The sequence below is a fragment of the Labeo rohita genome, chromosome 10, assembly GCF_022985175.1.
Source record: "Labeo rohita strain BAU-BD-2019 chromosome 10, IGBB_LRoh.1.0, whole genome shotgun sequence".
Lineage (NCBI taxonomy): Eukaryota > Metazoa > Chordata > Actinopteri > Cypriniformes > Cyprinidae > Labeo > Labeo rohita.
Window position 1 is genome coordinate 3,130,420 of NC_066878.1, and position 21,454 is coordinate 3,151,873.

Consider the following 21,454-nt stretch of genomic DNA (forward strand, 5'->3'; position numbering starts at 1 on the left):
GTACAATACAATTTTAACTAGCACTAACTTCTAATGCAAATTATTGATTGGAAAAATGGTGGAGATGTGTACATGGATCTTCAATGCTGATGAGAGGAAGATATTGTTTATAGTTTGCCTGCGTGTTTACTGGACTAGAAAATTTAGATTAAAACATAAGAATTAACATCTGTCTTAATACAAATGATGCACTGCATGAATACTAATCACAAACAGGCCAATAAGATCAGTGCAATTCAGAAATATATTCTGTACCTCAATTGAACCACTGACATAAAAGCTGAAATCTACCTGACTATTCATTAAGTAAATTAATTTTGGTTATATACCAAATCTAAACACACTGAACAAGAGCTAAAAGAGCTTATGAAAATGGATTGGCGGGGCTTTAGGATGAATTAGTGATTGTTAGGATGTGAGCCCACCATCATGCATCAAATTCCAACCACATAAAGCAATATCTGAGCTCAGCATTAAACCTTAAAGAAACAGTACACCCAAAAATTAACATGAAGATTTGGAAGATTGGAACATTGAAGATTACACTACTTGCTCACCAATAGATCTTCTGCAGTCAATGGGTGCCGTCAGAATGAGAGACCAAACAGCTTATAAAAACGCCACAATAATCTACATGTATATCGACATGACTATCGACTACTAGTGTTGTAATTTTTAAGCAATTTTTCATTCTCAAGGCGTAATATGAAGAATCTGTCATTAAATTCACTAATTAATTCATCTGCTTTGGCCTGGTGATCAGCATTGCTTTTTCTGCTGGAAGTACAAAAATAGCATGTTATTTTAAATAATAGGCAGACAAAAATGGGTCTCGAGTGAGTATCCACCATGCAACCACAACAGAAGCATTTCCATTGGCTTGTAGGGGTATATATAGAGAGAACAGACAGCTTTGCTACTCTCTGGAGGTTTTATTGTGAGAAAGTGATAAATCTTTAAAAGCAAGGTTGTGAGCAAAGGTGATAATATTTCCTCTCCGATCATTAGCTCCTAAATTTTGCCCGAGACCAGCCAGGCTTTGTCTACTGGCAAGACCACCCTGGTGTATCAGTTTTAGAGGTTGCCGTATTTCTGTCTGGTTTTTCCGAAACACATCGGTGGTTCATTAACTCCCAGAGCGCCTTTAGCAAAAGATCCCGCTAGATTGTGTGGACAAATAAACTGTGGAGTCTGGCTGACCTTTATGCTTCTCACATCCATGATCATTTGCTTCAGGAGGAGACAGTCATTCAAACCAACTGCATTAAGCAGCTATTCTGAGAGGTTGTTAATAGTGTGCCAAGATCTGTGGAGAACTTTACTTCTGCTCAGACTCTGAATATTTCATGACGGCAACTCTGAAGGTCCGTGTTCTTTAAGTGAGAATGCTTTCGAAAAAGGTTTGACTTTAAAGGGATAGCTCATCCAAAAATGTCATTCCAAACCCATAACCCTGGTGAAAAAAACAGCATATGCTGGTAGGTATGTTTTGATGCTGAAATGCTGGTTAGGTAGGTTTTGATGCTGGTTTAAGCTGGTCCTTTGCTGGTTCATGCTGGTCCTTAGCTGGTTTATGCTGGTCCTTTGCTGGTTCATGCTGGTCCTTGACCAGCAACATGACCAGCAAAAACCAGCAAAGGACCAGCTTAAACCAGCTAAGGACCAGCATAAACGCAAAGAGGGCGCAAACAGCCTGCTTAATCCTTGAATTCAAATGTCCACTTAATCTTTAATATTTGGCCATTTCCTTATGACAGAAAAGCTACAGTCACTGTAATTTCTTGAATATGTGGACATCAAAACGTGTAAACTCAGAGCAAGGGTTTCAGCTTTTATTTTGAAATCGCGATGAAGAGTTAACGTTCGCATATTGAGAAACATTATCATAATATGATTATATTCTGCTGTGTTTGCGTAGGTTTTTAAATGATTTAACTTACAAATCTGATAAAATGTGCAGAGATGGAGTTTGAGATCGCACGTTTGTAACCTACACGCATGTATATAATTAAAGCGCATATATTACACCTGCATCGCATACATTTATTTAATTGAATCGTACCGTTTGTGAATTCTTAATAGTATTATGCTTTATGATTTTTTAAATGGGTTTAATATGTGGAATGCTCCACTTCTGGTATTTTGCCGATTACTCGACACAGGCAAAATGCAATCGAGGATTTTTAAAAATCGAATACTGGAATAGAATCGAGGAATCGTTGCAGCCCTAATCTCGTAGCTTCATAACACTACGGCTGAACCACTGATGCACTGATGCTATTTTAATGATATCCTTTCAGAAAGCTCTCGAATTACATCAAAAATATCTTAATTTGTGTTCTGAAGATGAACGAATGTCTTACATATTTGGAATGACATGAGAATGAGTAATTAATGATGGTTATGGTAATGCCCATTTCAGGACTGAACAAGATAATATTCAACAGTTATTTTGGTGCATTAGCAAAGTACTATGAGATGCACGAAATGCCAAATCATTCATTTTATGAATTCAAAATATCTCTTGATTTATTGGATCATTAATTATCGAATTATTAACCAGCTGATATCATCACTCTACCACAACATCACCACAGGGTTTCACCATGATATTTTGCTTCATATTAGAATGAAACTGGAGATGTTCCATATCTGTGTCTTGGAGGTACACAGCGCGCGGTTACATAACAGAAAGCGTCTTTGGTGTGGTCGTAATGAGTGGGAGAATATCAGCTGCTCGGCCAGCTCAGAGCTGGGTGGAGTGAGGCATGAGGAAGAGGAAGACTCCTCAGCTCATAACAAGCCACAGGGGAATAGATGCCAGCCTACAGCTGGCCATTAACTGCGCTTTATTTATTTATTTATGAGCATTCATTATTTTTTAAGGGAAAAGATGAAAGCGGGCTAATATTCACACACACTGACTGCAGAGCGCCTGGATAAGAATGTCAGATACACACTGCAGCGAGATGTTCTACTAAACTAAAGGAACGCTTCAAAAAGAGCAGCAGAGTGTTTCTGTCTGTTGTCTATATGTCTGTTCTTTGATTTAAAATGTTCTCCAGCTTTGCGGCTTCTGAAAGTATTTTTGAAATATACTGAAAGCAGAACAGTAAATTCAAGATAGAGAGATAGATCATTGAATTTTAACAAATAAAAAAATAATTGTACAAAAAAGCGTTTATTACATACATAAGAATTTAGGGACACATAAATATGTTGTCAGACAAAAAAAGAAAAGCTAAAAATAATTCTTCTAATCTGGCCTTTCTCCCTTCTTCAGAATAAAATATACAAATATTCTTAAAATGAGCAGAAAAATAAAACATATGTTGAATTAGTTGAGAATTAGGTATAATACATTTTTTTATTTCGCAAACATATTTTTCTTGTTTTAGGCATAAAAAGTGAGGTTCATGCATAAAATGACGAAAAATACATACATATATGTGTGTATGTATGTATGTATGTATGTATGTATGTGTATATATATGTAAAACATACATATATATATGTGTGTGTGTGTGTGTGTATATATACATATATATATATATATATATATATATATATATATATATATATACACTACCGTTCAAAAGTTTGGGGTCAGTAAGACTTGTAATAGTCTTTAAAGAAGTCTCTTATGCTCATCAAGGCTGCATTTATTTGATTAAAAATATAGAAAAAAAACAGAAATATTGCAAAATGTTTTTACAATATAAAATAATGTTTTTTATTTTAACATACTTTAAAATAGAATTTATTCCTGTGATGAAAAGCTGAATTTTTATCAGCTGTTACTCCAGTCGTGTCACATGATCCTTCAGAAATCATTCTAATATGCAGATTTATTATTAGAATGATCAGTGTTGGATAATATCAACAGTTGTGCTGCCAAATATTTTTTGGAATCTGTAATTTTTTTTTTTCAGGATTCTTTCATGAATAACAAGTTTAAAAAGTACAGTGTTTATTCAAGATATAAATATTTTATAACAATGTAAATTATTTATTATTAACTTTTAATAAACTTTTAATTATTAACTTAATATATCCTTGGTGAATAAACGTATTAATTTCTTTAAAAAAAAAGAAAAAAAAAGAAACAATAAAAATGTACTGACCCCAAACTTTTGAACGGTTGTGTGTGTGTATGTGTATATATATATATATATATATATACACACACACACACACACACATTTGTTCAAAATGCTTATCCATTTAATGGATTTTAGTGCCATTAAAATGTGTAAAACACAGATAAGTGAAAACTACATAGGAGGTATTCATAAATTTGATATTATTGATTAAGTGATCGATTGCTGTATTAATAAGCATCACATAGTTCCAATTAATTTCATAACACTTTTAAACAGTTTTCTCTCTGTGGGAAGTTAAAGATTAGTGGTTTAGATTAATTGTTTAGCCACATCATGCTTCATGAAGCATGATGTGTCATATAAGATTCTCATGGAAAATCTTTAGTTTAACTGTAAGCAGCTATAAAAACAGGAAGCAAAACTCCTGTAGGGTGTGTTGTGCCATATGCTGATGATTTTATGATTCTGGAAAAAACAGGAAGATGTTGATTCAAACAAACCTGCTGTGGAAATAAGCATCTGATGAATGCATTATCCACATGCAAGGATTATAAAATGAATCAACACTTCTGTCATACCAGTTTGTTTACCTAAACAGACAAGTGATTTCCGGCAGATCTTTACCAATCCCTCGACCGCCCTCATCATGACCACGTTTGTCTGTTAAAGCCCAAAAATGTGCCCTGGTGGTGATTATCTACAGTGTTCAAGTCTGAAACCACCAAAAAAAATCCTTCAATGTTCCAATGAATAATCCAGTGGAGGTGAATAAGAACACCTTAAGTGCTGATATGAAGTCCTTCAGGCTGTCCTTCTTCTGTAATCAAACCTAAAATGACGATTGTATGTGCAAAAAAGAAGACTGCTATAACACCTGCTGTCTGTAAAGTCCAACATTTAGACGATGGTCATGTGTCTGTGATTCCTGTGACCATCATCAAAAAAGCCATCAGGCATCTGAAAAAACAAAGATTTGTATTAGATCTGAAGTAGATGTTCATGACTTTCTTTCTTCGGTTGGAAAGAAATGAAGGTTTTTGAGGAAAACATTCCAGGATTTTTCTCCATATAATGGACCTCATTGGGGATCAGTGGGGTTGAAGGTCCAAATTGCAGTTTCACTGCAGCTTCAAAGGGCACTACATGATCCCAGCCAAGGAATAAGGGTCTTATCTAACTAAACGTTTAGTCATTATCTAAAAGAAATTCAAGTTTATATACTTTTTGACCACAAATGCTCATCTTACACTAGCTTTGCATTGCGTGTCCAGGACTTCACGCATTACGTTATCATGTAGGAAAGGTCATACGTGGTTAGCTCTTTGTTTTTTTACTTTGGTTCAAAAAGGTAGGGGAAGACTAAAAACTCTCATATTCTCCTCCAACTTCAAAATCGTCCAACATTTGACTTTCTTTGCACGTTTGCTTTGTAAACACTGGGTCGGTACTTCCGTCTACCGACCTTTCCAACATGGCTACATCGAGGTAGTGCAAGATGAGCATTTGTGGTTAAAAAGTATATTTTTTTTTTTTCAGAAAATGACCTATCGTTTTGCTAAATGAGACCCTTGTTCCATGGCTGGGATCGTGTAAAACCCTTTGAAGCTGCATTGAAACTCCAATTTGGACTAGGGTTGTTACAGTGAGAAAATTTTCCCACCGGTCAATCAACATGTGACAACACCGATAATACCAGTATCTCCGCGGGTGGGGGTTCCCTCTTTTCCTAGCTTTCCTTTGCTTGTAAATAGCTTAAAAGCACCGTGCACATTTTATTTCACTTTCGAATTAGTGGCAATTCGGTGTCAAAATACAACGTTAAACTCACTTCACCTATATATAAATCATATAACTTTTATTAACAAAACGAATAAAAATACACCGTGCTAGGCAATGCCTAATATAAAATAACAAATAACTTGCACAAAGTTTAAATAGGTAGGCCTATACAAAAACGTATAAAACGTGTAGAACGTTTATTAGCAAAACAAAAAAGAAAGCTTGAGACACGACATACGCCTTGATGTCAAATAAAATAAATTACAGAAAGTTTAAATAAAAGTAAAAATAAGCAAACACTGTGGAACCAATTAAAAAAAAAAAAAATGTTTAAAAAAACTTCCAATATCCCCTTAGATAAACAGCAAAAGTCAAGAGGCTTTTCAAAATCCGAAATACTGCTAAACAGGTGCTTTTGCATTTCATTTCAAAACTGAATCATCCGCTATTGTTTTGTCTTTCTCAACTAGACTTTCGACTCACTCTCTTCATGTGATAAATGAAAGCTGATCTGTAATGTGACTATCATTCGGCACACTGCATTAAGCAGCCACATTCAGTTTTTAATTGTAGTGTCTGTGCTTTACATGAACTAAATGAATTTTATTTCTATAAAAAATAAAAACGACAGTCGCGGATGGTGCCGCAGTGGGCAAGTGACGAAACTGGTGTTGCGGCCCCACACCAGTATCACCATCATCACTGTCTATCACATTAAGCGTAATTTGGACCTTCAACCCATTGGATCCCACTGAAGTCCACTATATGGAGAAAAATCCTGGAATGTTTTCCTCGAAAACCTTAAAGGAGAAGTCCACTTCCAAAACAAAGATTCACATATAATTTACTCACCCCCTTGTCATCCAAGATGTTCATGTCTTTCTTCAGTCGTAAAGAAATCGTTTTTTGAGGAAAACATTTCAGGATTTTTCTCCATATAATGGACAGATATGGTGCCCCGAGTTTGAACTTCCAAAATGCAGTTTAAATGCGGCTTGAAACGATCCCATATGCAGTTGTAAACGATCCCAGCCAAAGAAGAAGGGTCTTATCTAGCGTAACGATTGGTTATTTTAATAAAAATGATACAATTTATATACTTTTTAATGCCAAACGCTCGTTTTGCCTGGACCTTTTTTTTTTCCGGTTCGTGACAGTTAGGGTATGTCGAAAAACTCCCATCTCATGTTCTCCCTCAACTTCGAAATTGTCCTATATCGCTATTTTGCCTTTTTTGTTAAGGGTGTTTGATCTTTTTTGCATGTTCACTTTGCAGAGACTGGGTCGGTACTTCTGCAGCGATGTAGGATGATTTTGAAATGATTTTTGAAGTTGAGAGAGAAAGTACAATCTGAGTTTTTCAACATGCCCCATCTGTCTTGAGTCAGCGAGCGTTTAAGATTTAAAAAGTATTTAAATTGTATTTTTTTTTATGAAAATAATTGATCATTTCACTATATAAGACCCTTCTTCCTCGGCTGGGATCTTTTACAACCACATTTGGGATCGTTTGAAGCTGCATTTAAACTGCATTTTGGAAGTTCAAAATCGGGGCACCATATCAGTCCATTATAAGGAGAAAAATCCTGGAATGTTTTCCTCAAAAACATTATTTCTTTACGACTGAAAAAAGAAAGACATGAACATCTTGGATGACAAGGGGGTGAGTACATTTTAAATTTTAAAACTTAATACATTTTAAATTTTGAATTTTAACTTAATTTGAGGAATCACCTGAAGTTTGTTAGAGTGGTTTGTGTACCAGACTCCACCGTTGGTGCGTCCTGCAGTAAACAGAAGCACATGATAGTTTATAGTACAAAGTTCATTCATGCTTTCCTGAATCATCACATTATAACAGATGGCAGTAAAAGAAAGTAAAATCACACCATCATGTCCATCTCTATTATATCCTTGGTTGTCCCGTCCTTGCACATTTTCTGTTGCAGGCGTCCTATTCTGGGACTGGATTCGTGCTCTGAAACAGGAGCCCAGACCTGTTAGCAAGCACTCACAGTAATAAAAGCTTAAAAATATAAGATGTTTTCTCAATTTTACATGCAGTTTCAATCACTCTTAAATGCAAAAGACACATTTGAGCTAATTTTCCCACCTCCTGATCTCCTCTTGGTAGCCTGACTCTGTAGAAAAGCAGAAATAAAATGAGCTGATTACACTTAAAGACCAGAATTACATCAATAATCAAAAAGGCTTGGCTTTTTAGCATGATCCAGTTAGCTTAACACAACAGCTCAATTGTGGGATGCAGTAAAGCTAATAATCTGGGATTCATCCACACAAATACTCACTTTTCTTCCTTCTCTTGCAGAAGAAGAAAATTCCATAGATAATTAGAAACAATAGAGCCGCTGCACTGAAGGCCACAGTGACAGCGATCAACACCGTCTGGTCTCTTTTAGCGAGCTTTTCTTGGAAAGAAAGAGATAAAGGAATCATGCATCCTCTTCATCTTGTGCCAAACAGGACAGCAAAGTTATGCAAATGGCTTTGATTTTAATATTAAACTTTCTGTGGCCGGATTGGTGTTTGCAGTGCCCTCTAGCTGTTGCTGAAAGCAACTGGAATTAAAAGTGAACCTATTTACTTTGTTGCACTATGTTTAGAATTCCGATTCTGTTGGGGTTTATCATTAGAATGGAATTTGGAACTATTTTTTGATCACTCATAAAAATCAAAACATGTTGATTGTTCTTACCAACGGTCAGAAAGACCGTGCGGCCATCTGGTGTGCTCAGGGCAGGTATCTTGACCAGACACTGAACAGAAGAATTTTTGATGGCAGTGACTGTCAGCGTGCAGTTGGAGTTAAACTGATTTCCCTGTGCTACAGAGCTCGAGTTGCAGGAATTTGCCTCTCCATTTACAGACCAGGACACGTTGGGTTCAGGAAACCAGCCTACGGCCTTGCACAGGAACTCTGTCTGAGTTCCTTCTGTTTTGGTCTGATTTCCACCTACGATCTCCACGCTGCCACGTTCTGAAAAAGAACAGAGCAGAATTATCTCTCAAACACACTCTCTGCCCTAATCACTATGGATTTGTGAGTTTGCTTTAATGACGACTGGGTCTGTCTTGAAACATGGTCCACTTTAATTAAGAAGTAGATTATTATTGATTATCTGCAATTTGAGATGTAATCGGATAATTTCCCATGGGACAGCAAGACAGGTGAAAGCTGCAACTCGCAGGTGTGGCTGATAATATCTAGGTTTTGTTTTGCCTTGTGCTGCACTTTGTACTTTTTGTGGTCCGTCAGAAAAGAACAGACAGATCTTGTAAGGCGAAACTACATTCACAAACAATGCATCAAAGAATGAAGAAATTATTTTAAAAAATGCTTGCTAAACTTTCCTGCTTTATTCTGTGGTCATTTTGGCCTTCTGTTGATACATTTTCAAGCTGAAATGTCCGATACTGAATATTCAATATATACACAATACACAATATATTATAAATAATAAGAATATAAGATTTATTATTAAAGTTAAACAAGCAGAATTATTAGCAATATAATCTCATCCAGTTACAGTAAACCCTGTAAAAAAATATTTGAAGAAAACATGGTTTATGCATCTGACCAAAAAATAGCAAATATATAATGCTATATTATTATATTATATAGATATATTTAATAGCTATATATAATGGACTGCTATGGTACCCTGTTTTTAAACTTCCAAAATGCAGTTTAAATGCGGCTTCAAATAATCCCAAATGTGGTTGTAAAAGAGTCCAGCCGAGGAAAAGGGTCGTATCTAGCGAAAAATTGGTTTTCATTTAAAAAATAAAATTTAAATACTTTTTAATCTCGAATGCTCATCTTGTCGTGCTCTTCCTGAACTCTGTGTATTCTGACTCAAGACAGTTTAGGGTATGTCGAGAAACTCCAATCGTATTTTCTCCCTCAACTTATAAATAATAAATTAATTTCAATAATTTCAAAATCATCCTACATCGCTGCAGAAGTACCGACACAGTCTTTGCAAAGTGAACATGCAAAGAAGATCAAACACCCTCAACAAAAAAGGTAAAACAGTGGTTTAGGACGATTTTGAAGTTGAGGGAGAACATGAGATGGGACTTTTTCGACATACACTAACTGTCATGAACCGGAACAAAAACATGCTGAAATGTTTTACTCAAAAAACATAATTTTTTTACGACTGAAGAAAGATAGACATGAACATTTTGGATGACAAGGGGGTGAGTACAGTTTATGTGAATCTTTGTTTTGAATGTGCACACTGGTTTATAGTACAAAGAGTTTTACTGTTTTACTGTTTTACTGTTTACTGCACGTCGTTATTTTCCTCATTATTTTCCAATAGTGGATAAGGAACCCGGAAGTCTCATACATAGTCTTACTTCCGTGTTGTGGAAAAAGGTGTATAGCATGTGTAGTTTTTGATGTAAATTAGATTATACTGAGGTAAGATGAAAATAAATTACCATCTAAACTTTTCTGAAGACAATCAGTTCCCCTCGGAGATACATTCATGTAGGCCACGTACACATGCAGCTAAATTCGGTGGTCAGTTCACTTTTTACTCTTTAATCGCGTTCTGTAAAATGCAGGAGTGATAGCTACATTTACCAACCGCATTAACTCCCAAAAAATACAGGTAGTGACAACTGCATTTACAGAAATTCTATGCAGTGTGTACTGAACCGAACTAGTTATTAATGACATATTTAAACGCGCATCAGAAATGTCTGAACAATGTCATACAACGTCTGTGTATGTGAGATGCAAGAAAATACTGAAATAAGTCTCAACCATTGCAAATTTTAACACAGGGCTAGTTGCGCTGATGAGCGCTGTGGTAAAGTGTCAGTGTTGCCAGATCTTCATACAAAAAAAAAACACTAAAACACCCAAGTGTTTATGTTTTATAACACACACACACCAACATACCACTTTATTAACTCCATAAAGTGGCTAGCTTTATGATCGAAGACTAAACAACATGCCTAAAAGCGCTTGTAAATATGAGGACATGGCAACACTCCAAGACCATGTGCCTCCCAAGCATAAACAAAACAGCACGTCTAACAGCGGTAGCTAAGTTAAAATCGACTGACAAAACGATCTTTAACCAAAACAGTGCAGATACCAAACGGCTAAATTCTTATTTACGCCCGCAAGATACCAGAATTGCTTAAATTGGTTACAAATGCTGGAGTGACTGTTGTTCTGTACACACATGGAACAATAATTTCCGGGACTCACTCCCAAATTTAAATGCGGTTGTCACTTCTGAATCTTACGGTGTGTATTTGTATGTGGCCATAAACCCCTCACCTCCACTTAAGTATTTAGTTTTTTCTAAATTTTGCGCATTGTGAATACTGAGCTGATCCGCCTGCTACAGTATTTTCTTCAATTGCGTTCGTCTTCAGTGTCTCTGGCTTCTGTTAATAGCCGTTTACAGTTGATTTATTTGGCCAGCTAAATAATTATTCATTCATTCATTCATTCATTCATGTATAAAACTTGAATAATAAAAAATTGTATAAAACATCTATGTTTTCTTCAAATCTATATATTAATGTTTCTGCACAAAATGTAACCAAAACAGGTTGCTCTTTCATTGCTCAGGAGAGTTATTTTAAGAAGTACAAAGAAATTAGACGTACATATAGAGTTATGAATGTAATACTGAATATCATCTGGATTGGGAAGAATTTGGTGAGAAATATTTGAGTTCCTTTTAAGATCTTTTTCTTTATGCATCTCAGCAAATCTGAGAACACTGAATTTTGTTTTAATTTTGTTTTAATTTCATTGTTGTTTAGGAGAAACAATTACTCCTGTAATTGTTGATAGATGTTTACATGCTCCACAAAGGCTATTTTAGTGCTGATAAGGGCATTAGTTAGTGCTGATATATTTAAAGAGACAGTCTCTGGGAATGTTCTAGACCAATTTTACGCTCTGTCATGCATAAAATTGCTGAGTAATGCTTAAAGGTTGTAAAACGGATCAGCATATGGATGTAGGTGCTGGAACTCACTTAGGCTCAAAGATGAAGCCTGAAGGAAGAAGGTAGGTGCTGTTGAAGAGTGTAATTTAACATTCAACCCATGCCAGAAATCATTAAGGATGCAGTTTTGCATCTGAGAAGCAGTAGTTTGAACACAGAGCCTTTTAATATACTGACTGTAAACCCAAAGGCAGCCTGTACAAAATGCAACCCAGGAATAAACAACACAATGGAACTGGGAGTAAAATTACACTAATTATAAAGCTTAAGAGAGATCAAATCATGCATTTGTGTTTGTCTGCTTTTAATCGCTTACTTAAATCCTTTGAATGTTTTGGATCAAGCAGTTAATAAACTTTTTATTTTCTTTCTTTTATTTACGCTTGATGTTCAGAGTCATTAAATTTTTAAAAATGTTTTTCAAATGTCTCTTATGCTCACCAAGGCTGCATTTATTTCATAAAAAACACAGTAAAAACAAATATTGTGAAATATCATTATGATTTCAAGTAACTGTTTTATATTTTTCAAAAATGTAAAGTTTATTTATTCCTGTAATGTTAAAGCTGAATTTTCAGCATCATTACTTCAGTCTTCAGTGTCATATGATCCTATAGTAATTATTTTAATACACTGATTTGCTGCTCATTTCTTATTATCACTTTTAATAGAAATCTTACAACATTTTAAAAGTTTCACTGTTGCTTTTAACCAGTTTGCATCGTTTTTTCATAAAAGTAATCATTTCTGACCCCAAACTTTTGTTTTTATAAATCATTTTTTAAATGGTTTAATTATCTGTAGCTGCTCTGTCTTGTTCACTTTCTCTCACATACTCTCATATTTCTCTCTCAGTTGTATCTGTATAGTCTAAACTTTTTATGTCACATGGCATACATCAGTGAAATGGAATCACAATAGAACTTCAAACATTGCTCACCTTGTACAGACAGTGTGGCCGTTTGAGCCACTCCACCCAAAACCTGACAGGTGATTTCACCCGCATCGTCTCTCCGCACATTGTTAATTACTAACTCCCATTTGTAATCTCCAGGTGTGGTGAAATTCGTGGCTGAAAAACGATCTGTGCTGTTCAGCACCCCAGTTGCTTCAAGAATGGTGATGACCAAGAGTCCATTGACCAGCAAGTTCATGACGGATTGGGGCTGAGGTGTGCTGCAGTTGAATCGAGCCTTCGAACCACTGAGCACCGCTGCATTTGGAGGCTGCAGCTGCACCTGAGCGGACACCACTGCAGTCAATGACACACAAGTAACAAATGATTCAAAAACAGCTGGTTGTGTTTCGATCCAGTTATTCAAAGCATGTTTTCTTGTTTTTCTTCTCATCATATATATATATATATATATATATATATATATATATAGATGATGAGAGAGAGAGAGAAAGAGAGCTGAGCAAAACTAGATGATATACAGACCAAATCAAATATAATTTATAATATACCACAAATGTGACCCTGAACCACAAAACCAGTCTTAAGTCGCTGTGGTATATTTGTAGCAATAGCCAAAAATACACTGTATGGGTCAAAACTATAGATTTTTCTTTTATGCCAAAAATCATTAGGAAATTAAGTAAAGAACATGTTCCAAGAATATATTTTGTAAATTTCCTACTGTAAATCTATCAAAACTTAATTTTTGATTAGTAATATGCATTGTTAAGAACTTAATTTGGACAACTTTAAAGGTGATTTTCTCAATATTTAGATTTTTTTGCTTCCTTAGATTCCAGATATGCAAATAATTGTATCTCAGCCGAATATTTTCCTATAATAACAAACCATACATCAATGGAAAGCTTATTTATTCAGCTTTCAGATGATGTATTAATCTTTTGTGGTACAGGGTCACAAATATAGTTTGTGTGTGACAACTTGCCCTGGTTTATATTCCCATAGAAATTTCCAATATTTTGTAAAACTGCACGATTTGTAAGATTAAAATTCTCTGATACCTTCACACTCCAAAAAAACTTTTACTTAATCATTTGTCCATTCATCCATCTGAGACTTGTTTTCAAATAATTTAATTTTCAAATTCATTATTATTATAATACATTACTATTAAAGTTTGTTAAACAAACAAGCAAATATGTCTTGTTTTAAAGATATTTAGATATTTTTTTTACTGGAAAACAAGAGAAATGCTCACTAAGATGTGATGAATGTGAAAAAGTGAATATGAAAACTCACCCATAGTCATCAGAAGAAAAAGACCCAGTCTAAAAACATCCATGTTTCCTCAGTTATCGTCACACCAGCATCCACAGCTCTAGAATAAATGCACATCACTGTAAAAAAGGCAGGGCAACTGATGGGACACAACCCTGCAATGATCAGTATGTTCAGCTGATTAACTTCACGTATTAGGAATTCCTCTTTTGTTTTTGTAGGTGTGCTTTTGACATGAAGATTGTGTGCAAATATCTGTGACGATGTTATGGATGAATCATGAGGCGGTGGATCCATTTGCAACAGCTTTATTTTCTCAGACAACGTTAACAAGCAAGGGTCGACAACAGCAGACTGGTGTGGTGAAGGCAAATCCAAACGAATAGTAAAAGTCCAGGCAAAGGGTCGGGGCCGGCGGCGTTCAAAGGGAGTAATCCGTGGGAGTAGCGAGGGTCGACAAAAGGCAGGCAGCAAAGGTTCACACACAGTATAAACAGTCCGGTTGGCAACGTGAAAACAGTCCGAGGAGAAAACGCTCAGGATTGACAGCATAACTAATCAAAACTTCGCAAAGAGCGAGCCGGCGCGGTGCGCTTAAAATGGCCGCCAAGGGAAGTGAACCGGGAGACCCGGAACCGGAAGTGGCGGGCCCCAGGCACGGGATTGTGGGAAATGCAGTCTAGAACTCAGGTGAGGGTTCCCGCTGGTGCGGGATAGGGGGAGCCACAGAGACCGCGTTCGTGACAGAGCCCCCCCCCGCGAGTGCCTCCTGGCACGAGGAGGCGGCCGACGCCGGGGTCTACCCCTTCCACGGGGTGCTGGTCGATCTGGGTGAGATGAATGGAAGTCGGTAGTGAGGGAGGGATCCAAGATGTCCTCAGCGGGCACCCAGGACCTCTCTTCGGGGCCATAGCCCTCCCAGTCGACCAGGTACTGGAGATGACCGCTCCGGCGTCGGGAGTCAAGGATGGCGTTGACTCGGTAGGCCTCCTCGCCGTCGATGATCAGGGGGGGTGGTCCCTGCGGTGCGGTCTCGTCTAGGATCTCCTCCCCACCGGGGGCGACCAGCGGGCTTTAACAGAGAGACATGGAATGTGGGTGAGATACGATATTCTGCAGGTAAATCGAGTCTGAATGATACTGGTGTAATTTGGCGAATGATTTTAAATGGACCCACGTACCTGGGGCTAAGCTTTCTGCAGGGCAGTCGTAGGCGCAGGTCCCGGGTTGAAAGCCAGACCCACTGACCGGGCTCGTAGGAGGGGTTGGGTCGGCGTCTGCGGTCCGCCTGGGCCTGGGTGCGTTGGACGGCCCTCTGTAGGTGGACATGGGCTCGGTTCCACGTTTCCTCGCTTTGTTGGAACCAGGAGTTGACCGCGGGCAAGTCGGAGGGCTCTCCGGACCAGGGGAACAAGGGAGGTTGGTAACCTAGGATGCATTGAAATGGTGTTAGGTTAGTGGAGGGCTTACAGATCGAGTTCTGGGCGTACTCTGCCCAGAGGAGGAAACGACTCCAGTTCTCTTGGTGGTCTTGACAGTATGAACGTAGGAAGCGGGTCAACTCCTGGTTCAGTCTTTCCACCTGCCCGTTGGCCTCTGGGTGGTATCCAGACGTAAGGCTGATGTTGACGCCGAGTAAACGAAAGAAGCTGGACCAGAGGCGGGAGGTAAACTGGGGGCCGCGATCTGACACAATATCCTCCGGTAGGCTGTAGAACCTAAACACAGAATTGCACAGTGCTTCAGCCGTCTCCATGGCGGTGGGTAACTTGGGAAGGGGAATGAAGCGACAACCCTTGGAGAATCTGTCGATCACTGATAATATGGTGGTGTTACCGTGGGAGGAGGGAAGGTCAGTGACAAAGTCCACGGCAATGTGGGACCAAGGGCGCTTAGGTACCGGCAGGGGCTGTAGCAGACCGGCAGGTAGTTGCCGGGGTGTCTTAGAGGTGTTGCAGACGGTACAGTTCTTAATGTAGGTGATGGTGTCGATCGTAGGGATGGCCACCAAAATCGATTGCGCAAGAGCTGGATGGTGGCCTCGATACCCGGGTGACCAGAACTGGGGGTGGAGTGGACCTCGGAGAGAACTCGGGTGCGAAGATTAAGGGGTACATAGGTGAGATGATTAGGGCAATCAGCTGGCGGAGGGTCCTGGACCTGACCCTCTGTGATCTCCGTCATGATGTCCCAGGTGACGGGAGCTATGATGACAGATGCGGGTAGGATGGTCTCAGATGGCGGGATAGTTTGATCAGGCTCATGTTATTTCGAAATTGAACCGAGTGAAGTACAGCGACCACCTGGCCTGGCGATGATTGAGAACTTTGGCAGAACGAAGATATTCCAGGTTCTTGTGGTCGGTGAGAATGGTGAATGGGTGTTGAGCCCCCTCGAGCCAGTGCCGCCATTCCTGAAGAGCAAGTTTGATGGCAAGCAGCTCCCGGTTGCCCACATCGTAGTTTCTTTCCGCTGGGCTTAGCTTGTGAGAGAAGAATGCACAGGGATATGTCTTGGGAGGCTGACCTTGCTTCTGCGAGAGAACGGCCCCTACGCCCGTGCTGGAAGCGTCCACCTCGACAAGGAAGGGTAGTCGGGGGTCAGGATGCCGAAGTATGGGTGCCGTGGTGAATCTCTGTCGGAGATCATGGAAGGCCTGCGTGGCGCTGGGTGACCAGGTGAGTCGGGCGTCGCCCTTCTTGATCATGGAAGTAAGGGGTGCGGCGACTGTACTAAAGTTGCGTATAAACCGGCGGTAGAAATTGGAAAACCCCAGGAAACGTTGGAGCTCCTTGAGAGTCTTGGGACGGGGCCAGTTGCGCACAGCGTTCACCTTGTTGTCGTCCATGGCGACGCCCTCAGGACTGATGACATAACCCAAGAAGGCGATGCTTTCCTGATGAAATTGACACTTCTCCTCCTTGGCGTATAACTGATGTTCAATGAGTCGCTGGAGGACTGACCTGACGTGTTGGACGTGTTCAGCATAGGAGTTTGAAAAAATGAGAATGTCGTCGATGTAAACTATGACCCAGCGGTTGAGCATATCCCGAAATACCTCATTGACGAAGGCTTGGAAATATGACGGACTATTACTATTATGACGGATAGGGGGAGCCACAGAGACCGCGTTCGTGACAATATCTCATTGTCTTGTTAGGTAAATAGTAACTTGTAAAATGCTTCCAGACATTCTATTCATTCAAGTCGTTCAAACTTGTTTTTATTAGATAATCAAACTTAGGCTTTTCTGCCCACAGTGCTTTTGTATTATATTATATATCACACTATGAACTTCAGTATGAAACATTATATACTATACACTATCCGCAAAAAGTTTCAGATTTGTTTTGTTTTTGAAAGAAGGCTCTTATGTATGGAAACCCATTTCTGCCACTGAATAAAAAATAAAAAAATTAAAATACATTTATTTTTATATATCACAATTTTGATTTTATAACATGCAATTGGGAGTTATTTATAAATAATTTTGAGATATAAACTTACAATTCAAATACAATTGCAATTAATTTAATTTCATTTCTCACAATTTTAGTTTATATCATGCAAGTTTAACTTTAACTCACAATTGCGAGTTTATGTCATGATTTGCAAGTTTATATTTCACAATTCTGGCTTCATATCTTGCAATTCTGACTTTATAACTTGCAATTGAAAAAAAAAAAGTCAGAATTGCGAGTTTGTATGACAATTCTGAGAAAAAAAGTTAGAATTGTGAGATAAATAGTCGCAATAACCTTTTTTTCAGTGGCAGAAACGGGCTTCCATACTTATGCTTTTATTAACGTTATCTAAAACTAAAAACATTAAAAACCTGAAAAACATTAATTTAACTGAAATAATAGGAAATATAAAAACATACACACTTTTTAATTCAGGTAGTTGCCAAGGAACCATTTCTCATTTTCTTTGAGTTTAACTTGAAGCACTAAAATAACTAAAGCTAAAACTGAAATTAAAATTAATAAAAGCTATACAGACAAATGACAGAAATGCACAGCAAAATAATAAAATTAAAGTGAAAAATAACAAAAAATTCAAAATGTTTATAAAAACTATAATATATCTAACTAAAACTTAAAAAACTAAAACCATAAAAAAAATAATAACAACTATACAATGTATTTGGAGGAAAAAAATAATTAAAAATACAAAAATACACAACAAACTGATTCAACTCTAACTGAAACAAAAATTAAAATGGAAAGTAAAAACTAATTCAAAATATTTATAAAAATATATAAGTCTTATAAAAGTGTTTATATATGCTATCCTATCGTGAGTATACACAATATTGTGTTCACTACTACAGTTTATTCAGTACTCAGCCTGTAAAACAGATTTAAATACACACTGCTCCTTTTGTGATTGTGAACTTAAATGTTATTATAATAAGAGCTTAAACAACAACTTACCTCGTAAAATTCTATTAATCCAGCAAAAATCAAGAAACACTACCAAGTCGTCCTTCGTCAGATCACCTGTATCACCTGTTGGCCTATAGAGAGATCAAAGTCCAGCTGGCTTCTTGTCATGTTATAAAATAGAGACAGGGAAGCCATTTCCATGCAGTCGAAACCCATCGAGCCTGTCTGCTTTGCATATGTCTGCAGATCTCTTGAGGATTTGACGTCAAACTGACATGTCAAACAAGGTGGCCCGTCTATCCAAAAGATTACTTTTGGGGCACATGAGCCCATGATCCATCTGTTAGGGTTCACGCAAGACTGTGCTTGAATGCAGCTGATTTAAATCTAAAGCAGACACACCCAGTTTCACTGAAAAAAAAAAAAAAAAAAAAAAAAAAAAATTGTGGACAGTGTCAACAGCAGTCATTTCTGGAGCTTAACCTATTTTATCTACAAATCTATATCTGTACAAAGCCACTTCTACAGGTGAAGTTTGCTTACCTTAAGGTGTACAGACAAAAAAACCTTTGAGAAAATCTCAGGTTATTAAACAACTCTGTTTGCTTGGTTATCTATTGTTACCAGAGCATCAACTTTAGGTATTGTGCACACAGAAGGACATATGCAAACAGGTTACAATGACGTCAGGCCATCATATTCTCTTTATACACAAAACTATGTGCCCTGTGGCTCCTGGGTACACTGTATTTGGTTTCCTTACCTGCTGCAAAGAAGACAAACGATAATAATTCAGCTATAACATGACTGGGTTGTGCTACCAGCCACTCAATCACAGATATAAAAAGAAACCAAACCCTGAAGTGGAATGTGCAATGGTGAGAAATGTACATTTATAAAGATTTAAACATTTGACAAAGGCCTTATACAATGCATTTAAGCTGTTTGTACAGCTTTGTGTTTTTTTGAGAATTAAATTGATTAATGCTGCTTACGCCATGTTTTTGTGACATGTAATTTCAGTTTTAAAATTTTAATTATATTTACAAACTACAAAAAAAGTATTTTTGCATTAATAAAAAATATATATCTCTTAAGAAGCAAAACTGGGTAAAGTACTCAGCCTTGATTTTCAAATATTAGTATAAATCTTTCACAACATGTATGTTTAAAACAAGAACGTTTGCCAGTGGGTTAAATGATGTGAATTATTACAACAGTATTTGCTGTGCCGAAATCAATGACCTGGAGAAACCTGTTACTAGATTATTATTATTATATTTGTAACATAAATATTTAATACTACCTTGTCAGATTTGGTGTACCTGTTCCCCTCAGACCAAACAGCTTTCTAGAGTATAAAACAGAGGAGGTTAGACCCCGCCGGAGTGAATTTGTGAACATTAAAGCAATTCTGTGTGAAAATGAGGACGGTAATGGGTTTCTGTAACCTTTAATGCTGTGTTCTCGAATTTGGTGACCCTGCTGTATCTGTGTCTGTTCACATCAGACCAAAATGCATACTAAGATATAAAATACGGGACGTTAGACATCACCAGAGGGAATGTGGGTAACATTAAAGCCATTCTGTGTGGAAAAAAAGGGACGTAACAGATTTTGGTAGCCTCTAGTGTTGTGTTGTCGGATTTGGTGACCCTGCTGTATATCTGCAGCTGTTCACATCAGACCAAAATGTATCTAGGATATAAAAGAAGCAGACAGACATTACCAGAGCGAATTTGGGTGGGAAACAGAGGGTGGGAACAGATTTCGGTAACCTGTTGTGCTCCCTTGTTGGATTTGGTAACCCTGCCGTACATCTGTGTCTGTTCATATCAGACCAAAAGCTTTTCTAGGATATAAAATACAGCAAGTTAGTCATCACCAGAGTGAATCTGGATAACATTAAAGCCATTCTGTGTGACAGATTTCAGTACAGATTTCTGTTTCCTCTAATGCTCTGTTGTCATATTTGCTGACCCCATGTACGTCTGTTCATATCAGACTAAAATGTTTTCTAGGATATAAAATAGAAGTGTTAGACACAGCCAGAGTAAATTTGAGTAACATTCCAGCAATAATTTGTGTCAAACAGAGGGGGTAACGGATTTCGGTTAACTTTTAATGCTGTATGTTGGATTTGGTGACCCTGCTGTATCTGTGTCTGTTCACATCAGACCAAAATGCTTTATAGAGCATGAAGGTTAGACATCACCAAAGTGAATTTGGGTAACATTACAGCTAATTTGTGTGAAATAGAGGGGTGTAGCAAACTTTGGCAACCTGTTATGCTGCTCAGAGACTGTTGTGTGTATCAACAACTGTTTACACCAAACCAAAATGCGTTGTGGGATATAAAACAGAGAAGGTTAGAGATTGCCAGAGTGAATTTGAGTAACATCCAAGCCATTCTGTGTGAAACAGAGCGGGAGGCAACAGATTTTGGTAAACTGTCATATTTGGTGACCCTGCTGTATATAACTTTTCCATTAAGGGGCAATATCTGCCCTAAGAATTGATTTCCAGGGGCATTTTTTTACATTGGTCAAGGCATTTTTTATAATCACACTGTAAAAAATTACTGTGAATTTAACGGTAAAAATACTGTAAAAATGCTACAGTAAAAACCTGTTAAATGGTTAACGGTAAAAGGCTGTAAATTTTACAGAGAACAGTGAAATTTACCGTAAACTGACATTCCCAGAATTCCCTGTGTTACATTTTTTTTTATTTGATGTTTTTTTTGTTGAAATAACCCTTTTTTCTTAGTTTTTTCTTAGCTGTTTTGTACATTAGGGTTGTATGTTACATCTAATGTTGTTAAATTAATGTTTATGCATTATTTCAGTTTCATGTCTATTACCATGATGGTGTTTGTGTGAATGACACTGTGCACCTTCTATATATGCTCATTTTTAAAAGTTGTTTGTGATGAGCTTTGGTTCATCATTTGACTTTGTCATCACCACCTGCTTTTGGTGG

At 37.6% G+C, this 21,454-nt stretch overlaps 1 protein-coding gene across 1 annotated transcript; it reads right to left on the reverse strand.

Annotated features, from left to right (window-relative positions):
- Positions 1-3,184: 3,184 nt before the first annotated feature.
- On the reverse strand, positions 3,185-18,847 carry igsf5a (immunoglobulin superfamily, member 5a). The gene is made up of 9 exons (XM_051120340.1): positions 18,521-18,847; positions 14,106-14,184; positions 12,828-13,139; positions 8,599-8,880; positions 8,192-8,311; positions 7,996-8,023; positions 7,772-7,860; positions 7,617-7,666; positions 3,185-5,060 (listed from the first exon to the last, which is right to left on the reverse strand). The coding sequence occupies exons 2-9, from the start codon at positions 14,146-14,148 to the stop codon at positions 5,001-5,003; spliced, it is 984 nt and encodes a 327-aa protein (XP_050976297.1). The 5' UTR covers positions 14,149-14,184; positions 18,521-18,847; the 3' UTR covers positions 3,185-5,000.
- Positions 18,848-21,454: the final 2,607 nt, after the last annotated feature.

Excerpts from the sequence above, each read along its gene's own strand:
- igsf5a (XM_051120340.1), bottom strand. The coding sequence starts at position 14,148 with ATGGATGTTTTTAGACTGGGTCTTTTTCTTCTGATGACTATGG. Across the intron at positions 8,024-8,191 it reads CTGCAAGAGAAGGAAGAAAA|AGTCAGGCTACCAAGAGGAG; the intron begins GTGAGTATTTGT and ends GCTTTTCTACAG. Across the intron at positions 5,061-7,616 it reads ACCACTCTAACAAACTTCAG|ATGCCTGATGGCTTTTTTGA; the intron begins GTGATTCCTCAA and ends TTGTTTTTTCAG.